The sequence below is a fragment of the Typopeltis vanoorti genome, chromosome 12 (assembly GCF_054136105.1).
Source record: "Typopeltis vanoorti isolate ZY-2024b chromosome 12, IOZ_Tvanoo_1.0, whole genome shotgun sequence".
In the NCBI taxonomy this organism is placed as follows: Eukaryota; Metazoa; Arthropoda; class Arachnida; order Uropygi; family Thelyphonidae; genus Typopeltis; species Typopeltis vanoorti.
This window is the reverse complement of record NC_143560.1, coordinates 73,898,647-73,912,888: the sequence shown is the minus strand read 5'-3', so window position 1 is coordinate 73,912,888 and position 14,242 is coordinate 73,898,647. Positions and strand designations below refer to the sequence as shown.

At 36.3% G+C, this 14,242-nt stretch overlaps 1 protein-coding gene across 5 annotated transcripts in view; it reads left to right on the top strand.

Moving 5' to 3' along the window:
* Positions 1 to 14,242, top strand: part of LOC150100889 (syntaxin-binding protein 5-like) — a 710,057-nt gene that overhangs the window by 337,404 nt on the left and 358,411 nt on the right. For all 5 annotated transcript variants that reach the window (XM_090401895.1, XM_090401898.1, XM_090401897.1 and 2 more), the window contains exon 13: positions 2,039 to 2,106. In XM_090401895.1, coding sequence (XP_090258021.1) covers positions 2,039 to 2,106 — 68 coding nt within the window. The remainder of the gene's footprint in view (positions 1 to 2,038; positions 2,107 to 14,242) is intronic.

Below are 14,242 nucleotides of genomic sequence, written 5' to 3'. Positions count from 1 at the left end.
TCTAGCATGTTATTCATTGCTACCTGATTTATGCTATATCATGGAATCTTTTTTTAAATACTTTGCATAATCTAGGACTTTTTTTTTATATTAGAAAGTAAAATGTACTAAGAATAAAATTATATTGTTTTTTGTATATTCTTTACTCAAGTGTCAGCAACAAATGCACATGTGGTATCTTTATGAGTAGGCTATTTGTATATAGAGATTGCCAACTTCACATCAATTTGCTACATCATCCCATATTGTACAGCACACCTCCTTTCAGATTGTGCATGCTGTTATGCATTATGGGAAGCATCACTATTCAGACTGGTTTTGACCCTTTTATTGAGATCTTATCAGTGAGAGCTTCACCATTGCAGATACTGAAAGTTAAATCAATGCAGTAATCAAATATTTTTCATATGCAAGTAGCAAAAGTGGTGTAAAAAATTGACTTCCACACATGATTTGATTTAGATTTCAGTATCTCTGCAAGCCTTGTTTCCCATTTTTGAGACCTTACTAAAGCCTTGTTTCCCATTTTTGAGACCTTACTAAAGGTCATAACCAGTCTGTGACCCTTCCATAATACATGGCAATGTATATATTGCCATGTATTATGGAAGGAAAATATATATTGTATGAAAGGAGGCATGCTGTGCATTATCCAATACTGAGGTAATTCGATGCAAAAGTCAACAACTTCTATATACAAATAGCCTAGTCATGAAGATACTTCACATGCACACACTTGGGTAAAGGATACAGACAAGAATATAAAAGACTAAAATCATATAGCCTTTAGCCTTTTGGAGATGGAATGTGATCATAATGTGCTATTATGATCACTCTTCATTCTTTGAGGCATACTCTCCACCAAGTTGTAAAAATGAGTTGTATTTTGGACCTTTTTCTTTCAACATTACTGCTAATCCATCTGCTGTTGTTGAATGTACTGATCTTCATTGATGTTCCATTGCATGCAGTAGCATTCTGTGGGTCAAGATTGAGAAATTGTGCAAAGCAGTCAAGTTTTTTCTTATGGTTTTCTTCAAATCATGTTGCAGTAGCACCTGCAATATGACAGTGCATTGCAATTGAAAAAGATACAGGTCTGTTCTGTAAAATTACCAGTGTAGGAAGCATTGCATAAATATTATTATTGTTCATTCCTCTGGGCAGTACCTAAGTTTGGATGCCAAGCAAAACAGCTCCAAACCATTATACTTCCTATGCCAAATTCTATAGATAATACACTTAAGCATAAAGCATTGTTCACACCTATTCCTTTATCTGTCTGATCAGAAAAAATATGCAGCATGGTTCGTTGCTCCATGAACTGGTCATTGTGATTGGTCTTTATGGACCAGTCACAATGTTCTTGACTCTAGTGTGGTCTGTGCTATTGATTGTCATTATTCATGTTTGGCTTATTTAACTGTCCTTTAAAAATCAAGACTGTCCTACAACTAAACCTGAACTCCTAGTTGATTGTTTTCACATGGGACTGCTGAGATGTCTATACTACCCTTGTTGAGCACCTGTTTGTCCCTTGTATTAGCTGTGTGGGGGGTTATATCTTTTTTTTTGGTAGAAATGGAATCTTCACAAGTGGATAATATCTACAGTTGATTTTGGAGATCTAGTCTTTTACTAGTATTTTTGACATATAAACCCCTGATAAAGCATCCTATAATAACATCTTTTTTGTTTTTAAGTTCCCCATGAGACATTAATGATATACAGATGTACACTGGACTCCAGGAGTATATCTGTTTGCCTTATATGTATAGGCTATGTACAGCAACCACAAGAATATTCATATCACTGTTTTGCACTAAAACAATATTCAAATATCCTGCACACTGGATGATATGGCTAACCATTTTATTTGGAAATGTTACTGGCTTTATCTAGTCATCAGATTTAATAATCATGCTAATATCAATAAACAGTTTATATATCTTATTAATGCTTCTGAAATTGTAGACAAGAATTTCTTCAGTTGAATTTTTATTTACTTTTTTTTAATGAGTGATGTTTACTTAATTAGGAATGGCCAATTAATGGAGGTGAATGGGGAACTGCTACAGTTAGTTATCCAGAGATAATAATTACTGGGTAAGAGTTATTTATTAAATACATATTTTGTGATTATTATTTGTGTATACAATTTGTGTGTTTTTTAAAATATTTGCACAATTTCCTAGAGATTTAGAAAACAATCTGCTAAGAAGTTTACATCAAAATAACAAACTGCAACTTGAAATTTACATGACTAATTAGTATAAAGAGGGAACTTATACCTCTTATAAGTCTTGCATTACAAAGCAATTCTTAATTAACTTTCATAGATATCATAGTGCTATCAAAACAGCGTGCCAGATTATCATAACTTTACTTTTATGTTAAATGGATTTCTTAAATTAAACTATTACAGTTTTTGAGATAGCCAGTCAGACAGGAAAATGACCATGTAGGCTCTGAATGAGGATTTATTTTTCACCCCAATGAAATTATGGATAATATCATATCATATATCACACATAGTAAAAGTTGGGTCTAATTGTTTTTTAGCAACAGAATAACTAAGTTAATGACTTAGAGTAAATCCCCAAGTGACATATGCTATTACTTCCCAGAAGAAATGCTAATGTATTTCTAATATAATGCATTTTATACATAAGTGTTTTATATATTAAAAAATAGTTCAAGAATTATGTTAAAATGAAAGTGTTACATTTATGACACATTTTGAAGAGTTTTATTTCTACATTTTGTAGAAATAAAACTCTTCCAAGTGCTAGTGCAGTGTTGATCTGTTCACTTTATCTTCCACTGTATCCGTCAGATCTATATAAATCACTAATAAATTATCATGAAACTTGAGATAGAGATGAAATTAAAATAAAATGCCATTTATCTAATAATCAAAATTATATAAATAGTTACATGTGTTGGCATGAAATCAAGACATAATTAAATATGCCTTAAACTCATTCTCATGAAGCTGTGTCCTTTTACAGATAAATAACTTAATTTGTGGGGCACCATTCATAACATTCAAAGTAGAAAGTTTGTGCAGTAACACACATACACACACAAAAGCATAAATATTTTTTAAAAAAGAAAAGAATATAAGTTTTGCAGTCTTAATGATTCTGCACTACAAAAAGTAGGGGAAAAAAGAAAGAAAAAGAAAAAAGTTGCTCTTGCACACACTTACTCCACACTCTCTCTCTCTCTGTCACACACACACGCTTAGTTCCTCCATTTTTGTTGGAAAGTATGCTAACATAAATAGTTTGTGCCTAGATATTAATAAATAGTGGCAGATTGAAAATTAGGAGAGAAATCAAAAAAGCAAAGGAGCAGATTTTTAATTACCGTATTTACTGGCGTATAAGACACACTTTTTTTCTTTGAAAATAGGTCTGAAAAACAGGGTGCGTCTTATACGCCGATACTCAGTTTTTTATTATTTTCATTTCTGGAAATTTCTGAGTTACGCGATTTCTTTATTGCTTCCTTGCGGTGTGTGTGTGAGAGCATTCCAGTTATGTACAGTGTTTCTCAAACTTCAGACATCCGCGTTCATATGATTGTTGCGGTATTAACAAAAGATCGTGCTACTAAATGACAAAGACAAGCTGACAGTTGAGTTGAAATGCTAATTCTCTTCAACCGATTTCCTTATATAATATCTGAAACACATTCACTATATATTTCTTCGTTTTAACATGTTCACTCAAGCAAAACCATATGTTGCCGGTGCAACATATGGTTTTGCTTGAGTCATGCAGCATTTTCTGTGGGAGGGGGACATGCGATTCATTAGTTAGTGCCGTTTTTATCCCAGTTGTCTTTAATTGCACTGTTTGTTGAGAAATAAACTGCTGCAGATGTCTCTGTACCTTATTCAGTATATAATATATTCAGTGATACAATAGGAACGTTTTGCAATCTCGAACTTCACGGATACATTGAATTTTATTCTATGCGTTAATGATGCATAACCGAAAATTGCCACGGACCCCCCCCCCCCCCCCCGAAGACCTTTCACGCATACCCCGGGGGTACGCTTACCACACTTTGAGAAACACTGAGTTGTAGAGGTTAGTGGATGCCATGCGCTGTCATCGACAATCACAGCTGTGTCCTGTTCATTTAAACTTTCCGATTGTTGTCGCAGTTGTGAACGGTGATAAATTTCTGCCGTTAAATTTTCTCTAAATTTCTTGGCAAATTATGGCTGAAAAACGTTGCCATTGTTACAATATTGCATAGAAGCTACATGTGATTGCGTATGCTAAAGAACATGGAAACAGGGCTGCAGAGAGGCATTTCGGATCACCCCCAACTGAGAAAATGATAAGAACTTGATGGAATCGGGAAGAGGATTTTAAAAAAAAGCAACTCACAGTAAACATAATCTATGAAGTGGAACTGCAAAATGGCCAGAACTTGAGGCAGAACTGAATACTTGGATTTTAGACCACAGAAAAGTGGGACTTTCAGTGTCTACAAAAATGATTATTCATCAAGCGAAAGCGATAACCACTAACAGAGAGAGAGAGATCGCCAACTTTACTGGATCAACATCATGGTGTTCAAGATTCATGAAGAGAAACCAGCTATGTATGCGGACTAAAACAAAAATATCACAAAAGATGCTAGCTGAATATGAAGAAAACATTATTGAATTTCATTGTTTCGTCATTAATGCAAGGAAACGAGAAAATTTTGAACTCGCTCAAATAGGAAACATGGACGAGGTGCGCTGACTTTTGATGTGCCCTCAAACAAAACTAGATTCCAAGGGCACTAAAAGTGTTACTATTAAAACTGCGGGGCACAAAAAAACTCACTACACGGTTGTTTTATCCTGCTGTGCTGATGGGACAAAATTGCCGCCACTATTGATTTTTAAAAGGAAGACGCTACACAAAGAAAAACTGCTTATAGGAGTGTTTGTACGTGTTCATGCAAAAGGCTAGATGCATGGTTAAAATAAAATTTGGTCTTGGCGCCCTGGTGGACTGTTGAAGAAGCCTGCCATGTTAGTATGGGATCAGTTTCGTTCTCACAGAACAGACGATGTTACAAATAAACTCAAGGAATTGAAAACTCAATTAGCTGTAATTCCAGGAGGTCTAACTAGTCAGCTTCACCCTTTAGATGTCTGTATTAATAAACCATTTAAGGTATTTATGAAGAAGTGGAACACTGCATCCAGAAGACTGCTGGATGCAGTCTTCAGATTTTGAGGTTACACCATCAGGAAGAAGGAAGAGGCCTAGCATTTTGCAAGTTTGTGAGTGGATCAAAGCTTCATGGGATGCTATGAAAACTGAGACAGTGGTTAAATCATTTAAGAAGTGTGGAATTAATAATACACTGGATGGTACAGAGGACAGTTTGTTGTATGAGGACTCAGATTCTGATTTAGAAGAGGTTTCAAATGTCTCTTCATTTAGATCTGGAGATGAATTTCTGGGTTTTGACGATTAAAAGGTGGGTTCTCTTTCCTAGTTAGATTAGGTATTTGTTGAAAGTAGACCTACTTATTACTTTATATTTGAAATACGGCAAATTCATTATAATATTCTCTGATAAAGTTTTTTTCCTAAAAAATGTGTACAAAAAAAATGGGGGGTGCATCCTATACGCCTGTGCCTCTTATACGCCAGCAAATATGGTATATATGGCTTAATAACATTTTGAAACTTAAAATACCAAACTTAGAGTACTTTGCTTTTGATCTCCTTTGGCTTAAGGTTTCCTTATCCCCATTCAGCAACATTCATCTACTGTGTATGCCACTTTCCAAATTCCACACTACCTTGACCTCTTCACTGTCTTATCCCTGAAGCTTGATTTTCAACATTCCAACTATCCAAATAGTGAAGTCAACATCATAAGTGACTTTAATGTCTACAATTATATCTGACTTCCCTTTTCCAGCTCAACTGACCAAGCTAGAAGAGATGTGGAAGGTTTTGCTATAAGCAAAGACCTCATGCAAAAGCATACATCTACCAACCTGAATACCTGCTCACACTCTTCATTCTCCCAATATTTGGCAAACCATGTGTTCCACAAACATATGTTTGATCTTGTCTTAGCCAGTGTTCCTTCAAGGTATACCATAGCGGACACTTCTCATTTTGGCAATTTAGAAAATTGCTATCATGTGCAATCTTGTGCAAGTCCCCGTCCCCCTCTCTTTCTCTCATAAAATACTCCTCTTCAGCAAATTTCAGCCTCATCTCCTTTGGCTTTAGGGTGCCATGTAGGACAACCTCAGAAATTACTATTTTTTTTTCTATCAACAAACCACTCTTCCATCCTTGTGAATTAAACACTTGCTCTGAGTGACAGAAATTATTCTCACAACATAAAGGTCTTCTTTTCCTATTCCATCCAACTTTTATGCACACTTTTCTCATCTCATCTCATCATCTCATCTTCTTTATACCCTCTTTTACCTTGTGGTGTCGAGGGTCCATTGATCATCGGACCTCACTCTGTTTACGGGATAAAGTGGTCAGCCCTATCCCCCGGTGTATCCTATGGCCTGTAGTGTTAAGTTCTCAAGGCCAGTTTGCCTGCTTTGCTGGATGAAAAACCCCAGAATAAACTGAGGGAAAAACCCTGCTATCCACGCCCAAGACTGGCTAACTTGGCTATGGCTGAGGAAGATCCTTCAGCTCCTCACGTCACCGACGGGAATCGAACCTAGGACACTCCTTCCCCAGGCATAGGGTTGCGAAGCGCATAGCCACTAGGCTAACCACGTGCACACTTTTCTATCAGTAAAAAAATAAATAAATAAAAAAAAAAGACATCAGAAGAATATATTAAACAGCCAAAAAAGCCTTCCAGTCCCAATGGCATCTCCCCAATGTATGCAAAAGCTGTATTCAAGAAATAACACCTATTATCTCTATAATCTTTTATACTCAGTCGTCACTTATCCCAATACATGAAAGCAAACATATACCTAAACCTCTTTCAAAAGATTAGATGAAATCTGCAGACAAATTATCACCTGGTTGCTCTCTCCCTGGTCCTCTCTAAAATAAAATAATGGGAAAGTCATCTTAGAGACCTTCTAGTTAATTATTGAATACCAGTATGGACATCACTCTAGATCTGTGGCAAATCGCTTAGCCCGCCCCCCCTCCTATTCCAAAACATGCCTTGGCAAGGTTTGAAGAAATGTGTTGTTATCTTGACGTTCCTGGAGAATTTGATCGTCTTACTCAGTAAATTGCCAACCTTCAACCTAATTTCCACCTTCTTTAATTGAGTAGCAAATTTTCTCTCTTTGGTCATGCACTGTGTTGGATGGCTGCCTCTTTTCAATCAATGCAGGAGTGCCTCAAGGCTCTTGTCTAATGCCCTTCATTTTTCTCCCATGCATAAATGACCTGTTCTCAATCACCAGGAATCCTATCATGGAGCTCTGCTGATGATAATACATTTCATATGTCCTACTTATTTGGCAAACCATGTGTTCCACAAACATCCCAAACTTCAAGATTATCTGCAACTAGTGCTTCAAGCACTGATCTTTTTACCATTCTTCATAGGGTGAGGATAATCTATGCTACCATTTGTAATGTTACTTTTTTTTTTTCTCGCAGAAGGAATCTCAGTTCATCTATCTTTACTCTCAGTAAAACCAAAATCACCAGACAGGATTTCTCTCCTTGGACTGACATTTACATTCAGTCTCTCTTGTCATAAACACATCACATCAGTAGCTTTCTCGCCTCCAAAAATGTGAGCAAATTTTTTTCTGTTCATCATACCATTTTTCAGACTCATCTGGCTACTGTTTCTGTGCAAATCCCCAATCTTCTCATCCTTAGAATACTCTTCACATATTTTGAATGGTGCACCTAAAACCTGCTTAAAAATTCATGCTGTCTAGAGAAGAATGATCCACTAATAGATGATCCCTCCCTCACTAACTCACTTCAACCACTATCTCACAAATCCCTCATATTTGTAAATTTAGGGACACAAAAACACGTGTTGAACAGATTATTTTATTAATTACTAATAAAATAAAACTTGACGTTTCAACCCCTATATCGAGGTCATCATCGGAAGAATACAGTTGTATTCTTCCGATGATGACTACATGCTCATGCCCTGTATACTGTATATTGGTTCCTTATACAATTGTATTCTTCCAATGATGACCTCGATATAGGGGTCGAAACGTCAAGTTTTATTTTATTAGTAATTAATAAAATAATCCGTTCAACACGTGTGTTTTTGTGTCCCTAAATTTACAAATATGAGTGCTGATCACCGTGTAACCTTAAAAGAAAGAACTATCTCACAAATGCACTATTTCAGTTCTCTTTCTTTTCTATGGGTACTTCACTGGTAACTGCTCCACTGAATCGGCTTCCATCATTCCTCTGCTTACCATCGGGCCTGTTAACACAAGAACAGCAGCCGCTCAACATCGTTTTCAGTCCAGATACAGATGCACTGAACCTGTTTCTCCTCTTTTATTCCATCTACCTCTGTCCTTATGAAATGTTCTCAACAACTCCATCTCAAACTGAAGAAAAATGTCAATATGTTTCTTCTTTCCTGGCTCTTACTGTCACCCAACCCACAATATTGCTGATTTACTATAGATACTTCTTTCTTTCTTGTATGATATATAAAATCATATATATAATCACAAAGATGATTGAGAATGGCATGTAAAAGATATTCTATGGAAAAGGAAAATTGCGTATTTGTGGCTTTAATTACCAAAAGGGAAGGTGATCGCTACTTCATTGGAAGGAAAATGGTTAACAAAATGTCAAGTGTTTGGACAGTAGAGAGGGTTATCTGATTTTCTGTTTATTAGTAGGTGGACAGTTTACAATAGATCATTGCATACAGCAAATACTTTTGTATCCTTTGTAGCATATTCAGTGCAAATGAAAAAGGGAAACTGCTTAGAAATGTGGACATTGAAGTCACCTAGAATGATTACTTCATTATTTAGGCTGCAGGTAGTCAAGCATAAGATCAAAGGGTCATGGCAATTTGCAGAATTCAGAGAGCTGTAAAAAGCAGAATGAGGTGGGGGGGGGGAGATCTTAAAGCAGAGCAATTCAATAATGAAGGATTTTAAATTTAGCATTATATATAGCATGGGATATTGGATCATACAAAGGGGACATGTGTGATTTCCTGTGCTAGAAAGAATTGCATAGAGTGTAGTTTACACAGTGAAGATGTATACTGGTTGTTTAGGTTGAGATTAGAGGTTCAGTTATTCTATTTTTTTTAATTATAATCAGGTAAATTTTGAAATTTTGTCATGCCCCCTTTTTTAAATTTATTAACAAAAAACTGTTACTTGGTCACTTACCTGATTTTTACTGAATTCTTATATAAATTAAAGATACTAGGAAATTATATACTTGGCATCTTTAATTTATGGTTTTAACTTTAATTTATTGTATAACCAATTGGAAAAACTTCCAACGTGAATTCTCATATATTTTTTACATGATCAAATTATCTATTCTATGTACAGGAACATTATTCTTTAAGTGCATTTTCTTTTGCAAATGAACTTGTTCGCTTGCTAGTTATTTGTTTTGTAAAAATAAAGAAGTGTAAAATTCTGCTTTACAATGTTTAGTTTATGAGGGGTGCTTAAGGGTCAAAGCTGTATAACTGAGAGGAGACCTCCACATAGCCTTTAAAGGAATGCAGAGAACTGACCAGGGCTTCTGACCTAATGTCCAATCCTCACCTTCTCGTGGTGAACCCTGTTAGGTATCTACCTGGATACTGAACGAACGAGGATGGGCTGGCAATTTGGGATTTAGCCGACCAAATTGTGTTCTTATTGGTTAAACCAAAATAAAAAATGATGGTACAACATGACAAAATTTCATGCCGGCTGGGACGTCACCCGGTTAAACAAGGCCCCCCCATTGTTTTCGCCAGGGAACCAGGGCGAACAGCGAAAAGTCAGCTACTGGAACAAATCTGAAAACAAACCCCAACTCAACATTATCAGAGTTAAAGATTAGTACTATCAACATAAGTAGCCTGAATGGCAAGAGAAATGGAGCTAGCTGGGGAATTAGATAAGTACCAGATCAACATAATACGAGTGACTGAAACAAAAAAGACAAAAACTGGTGAGATCTTTCTGACAATAAATACAAAATGTTATATTCAGGCAATGACAATCAAGGAGCAGCCATAGTATTCAACACAAAATATGAGGCTAATCTTCTTGAATGGCAGGCAGTCTCAAGTAGAGTGATGTGGGCAAATATCAGAATGGGGAATTGGACAATGAGACTTATTTGTGCCTACGGTCCCACAGAAGGTTCTACTAAGGTAGATGTGGAGGAATTTTTTGATGCTTTAGAGAAAGCATCTGACACAATGAAAAAGGAAAAGTTGGTCCTTGTCTAAATAGCAGAGTAGGAAATGATTGTCAGACATACAAAAATATTTTGGGAAAATTTGGAGAAAAGACCAAAGCTGATAATAATGGCAAATACCTGTTGGATTTCTGCTCAGGACATGGACTGGTTATTACTAACACCGTGTTCCAACATAAAAATGTGCACAAATTCACTTGGAGAGAAGAGGCAAGGAATAAGAAAAGTCTAATTGCCTATGTTTTTGCTGATAGTGATGTTTTCTCCCTGTTGCAGGACACCAGAGTGTACAGAGGATTTGAAATTGGAAGTGATCACTATTTATTCTTGAGCAGGATAAAATTGAATTTCATATTGAAAATAATAACATGTAAGAAATTATAAAGCGAATAAAAGTTGAGCAGCTCTCAGATATGAACTGTAGACTGAAATACACAAAGATTATGGAAGAAAAAATGAAAGAGTTTGAGAACAGGAACCAAACTTTGGAGATTCAGTGGCAAGCCTTGAAGAAAACCCTGATTGACTCTGCCAGAGAGGCATGTCGTGAGGTTGTCTGCAAGGATAGAAAAATCAGAACTCCATGTTGAACACGGGAAGTTAAAGAGGCAGTGAAAGAAAAGAAGAAAGCATATCAAAAGTTCTAGCAAATAAGTCAGCTTGTGCTCTTAGAGAATACAGAGACATATGGAAGAAAGCTAAATACTGTGTAAAACTAGCTAAACCAAAGTCATGGGAGGGCTTTGGCAAGAACATAGAAAATAAATATCAAGAAGGTGGCAAAATATTCTGGAGGTTGTTGAAGAAGCTTAAGAATGGAGGAAAGAGTGCTGTAAAAGGAGTTAGAGATGATAAAGGTGACATGAAAATGGGAGAAAAAGATATCCTTGAAGTATGGAGTAATTACTTCGAAAAATTGCTACGTGAAATAAGCAGTGATGACAGCACAGTGGTAAAAAACACTGACCATGCACGCATTCAGGAATACATATCCATACTTGAAGTAGAAAAAGCCATCAAAGGCTTGAAATGTGGAAAGGCAACAGGAGTAGATGATATTCGACCAGAAATGCTGAAGTATGGTGGCATAAAAGTCTTACAGTGGCTGCACTGCATATAGTTCAGAAAGCGTGGACAGAGGGACTAATTCCTGATGATTGGAGTAGAGCTCTCATAGTACCCATATATAAAAAGGGAAATAAAACTGAATGTGAGAATTACAGAGGTATTTCCCTACTGAGTGTTCCTGGCAAGATCTATGCAAGTATACTTGAGAAACGGTTGAAAAGAATTGTGGAAGAAAAGCTTGGTGAAGAACAAGCTGGATTCAGGCCAAATAGAGGCTGTCAGGATCAGATCTTCACTTTACGACAAATAGTCGAGAAAGCATGGGAATATAACAAAGATCTGTAGTTAAGTTTTGTCGATATAGAAAAGGCATATGACAAGGTGCCAAGAGAGAAGCTATTCAATACGCTACAGTTATATGGTGTCAATGGGGCATTATATCAAGCAATACTTAGTCTTTATTTGAGTTGTAAGTCAGCAGTTAGAATTGAAGGAAGTACAGGAAGATGGTTTAATGTTAAATCTGGTGTGAGACAAGGATGTACATTATCTATATGGATCACATTATGAAGGAAAGTGGTATTAAACCTTGATATCAGAATTGGAGATGTTAATGTCAGCTCTTTGCTTTATGCGGATGATGTTATACTTCTAAATAAATCCACTACAAGTTTGCAAGATTCCCTGACTAAATTGAATAACTGTTGTAATAGATATGGTATGAAAGTGAGCAATAAAAAGACAAAGACAATGAAAATAGGTAAAATCGTTGAAAATGTCAACTGTGTTGTGAACGGGGAACCTGTGGAACAAGTAAAACATTTCAGCTACTTAGGCACAATTTTTAGTGAAGATGGTAAATTAAATATGGAAATAGACAACAAAATCGGGTATGGTAGGAAGTCAACTGAATAACTTTATATGGAATAAGAGAGAAGTTAGTCAAAACACTAAATTAGCTGTATACAATACAGTGTTCAAACCACTTTTCACTTATGGATCTGAGAGCTGGGTCAGAAGTAAAATACTTGAACAAAGACTAGAGACTGCAGATATGAGAGGCCTGAGAAAAATTTTGGCTTGAACAAATGGCATCAATGGCAATATCATATTAAAAACAAGGATATTAGTAAAGAACTTGACATTGTCAGCATCCAGGAATGCGTTAGCAGAGCTAATCTCAGGTGGTATGGTTACTTAAACAGAATGGGTGAGGAAAGATTAGCAAAACAAGTGTTCTCTGACAGGTTGGCAGGAAAATGACCCAGAGGAAGACCATGATATTGGTGGATTGATACGGTACAAAGTGCCTTAGACGACCGAAATATAAGATCTGATATTGTAGTCTTGACAAGTAACAGACTGATTTGGAGGAAAATTGTAGATAGAAAGTTAGTAATGATGTAAAGTTTTCATGTAGTACTATCATATCCTGTACACCCCCCCTTGAGGGTACATGTCAGAAATTTGATGATGAGTTTATGATGAAAATGAATCAGAAGCATATGTGAGAAATTACAGTAGATGAATTGCTGTAATGGACCTATAAGAATCAGAGAAATAAAAATCGGAAACATAATTTATTGTTATTCTTATTATTACACCTTCCATGGAGATGACAGACTCATCATGGGAGGTTCATTCAACTGACAACATATTTATCATACCAAATCTTAAAATCCTTAACACTCCTTGCATTATCAACACATTCTGGTAAGGCATTCCATTCAACAATTCTCCATGTAAAAAATCTACTCCTTACATCCCTCTTCACCAACTCTTAACTTCCAGGGATGACCTGGTTTTTCCCCTCTCACCCTCTACTCTTTTTTATAATCTCATATAGATTAATCTGATAAAATCCTCTCGCTAACTTAAATGTCTCTCTCTATATATATATCATATCACTTCTTCCTTCTGTCCACCAAACTCTTCAGTCCAATGTCCTGATATTGTCTTAGTCACTTGCCTCTGGGACCTCTCCAATGTTTCCACATCACACTGAAAACCAGGTGACCAAATCTTAGCACAGTAGTCCAAGTGTGGTCTGACGAGTGCATTATAAAGTGGCAATACCACTTCCTTATCTGTACATGTTAGAGTACTTCTTATCATAACAGCACTACGATGTGCAGCCTTTGCAACACTAGCAGTATGCCCTCTAAACTTCTACTGTCACCCATCACTTCAAAATCTTGAATCTCATCCACTTCCTGCAGTACAACAATGTCAATACAGGACACAGCCTTATATTTATGCACTCCAAAATGCAACACCTTGCACTTATTAAAACCTACAACGCAACTCCTTTGTCAAAGTCAAAAGTTTATTCAGATCTTCCTGAAGGAATTAACATCTGCAATGCTACTTATAATTCTCCTCAACTTTGCATCACCAGCGAACAACTGAAGATCCCTACTCAGTCCTAATGATATATCGTTTACAAACAAGTTAAACAGCAGGGCCCAAGAACAGAACCCTTGGGTATACCACTGGTTACCCTCCTTTTTTGAGATACTGCTCCATCATACACAACTTGCCGGTATTATTCAGAGAGCCAATCTCTGATCCACCTGAAATATACTATCTATTCCATCCTTTGCAGCATGTATACCAATTTATCATGCAGCAATCTATCAAATGGTTTTGCAAAGTCCAAGAATATCACTGTCTGTGATTCTCCCTTATCTAACACTCTTGTTACCCTGTTATAAAATGAAAGTAAATTGCTAACACAGGACCTACCCCTTTACAAATCC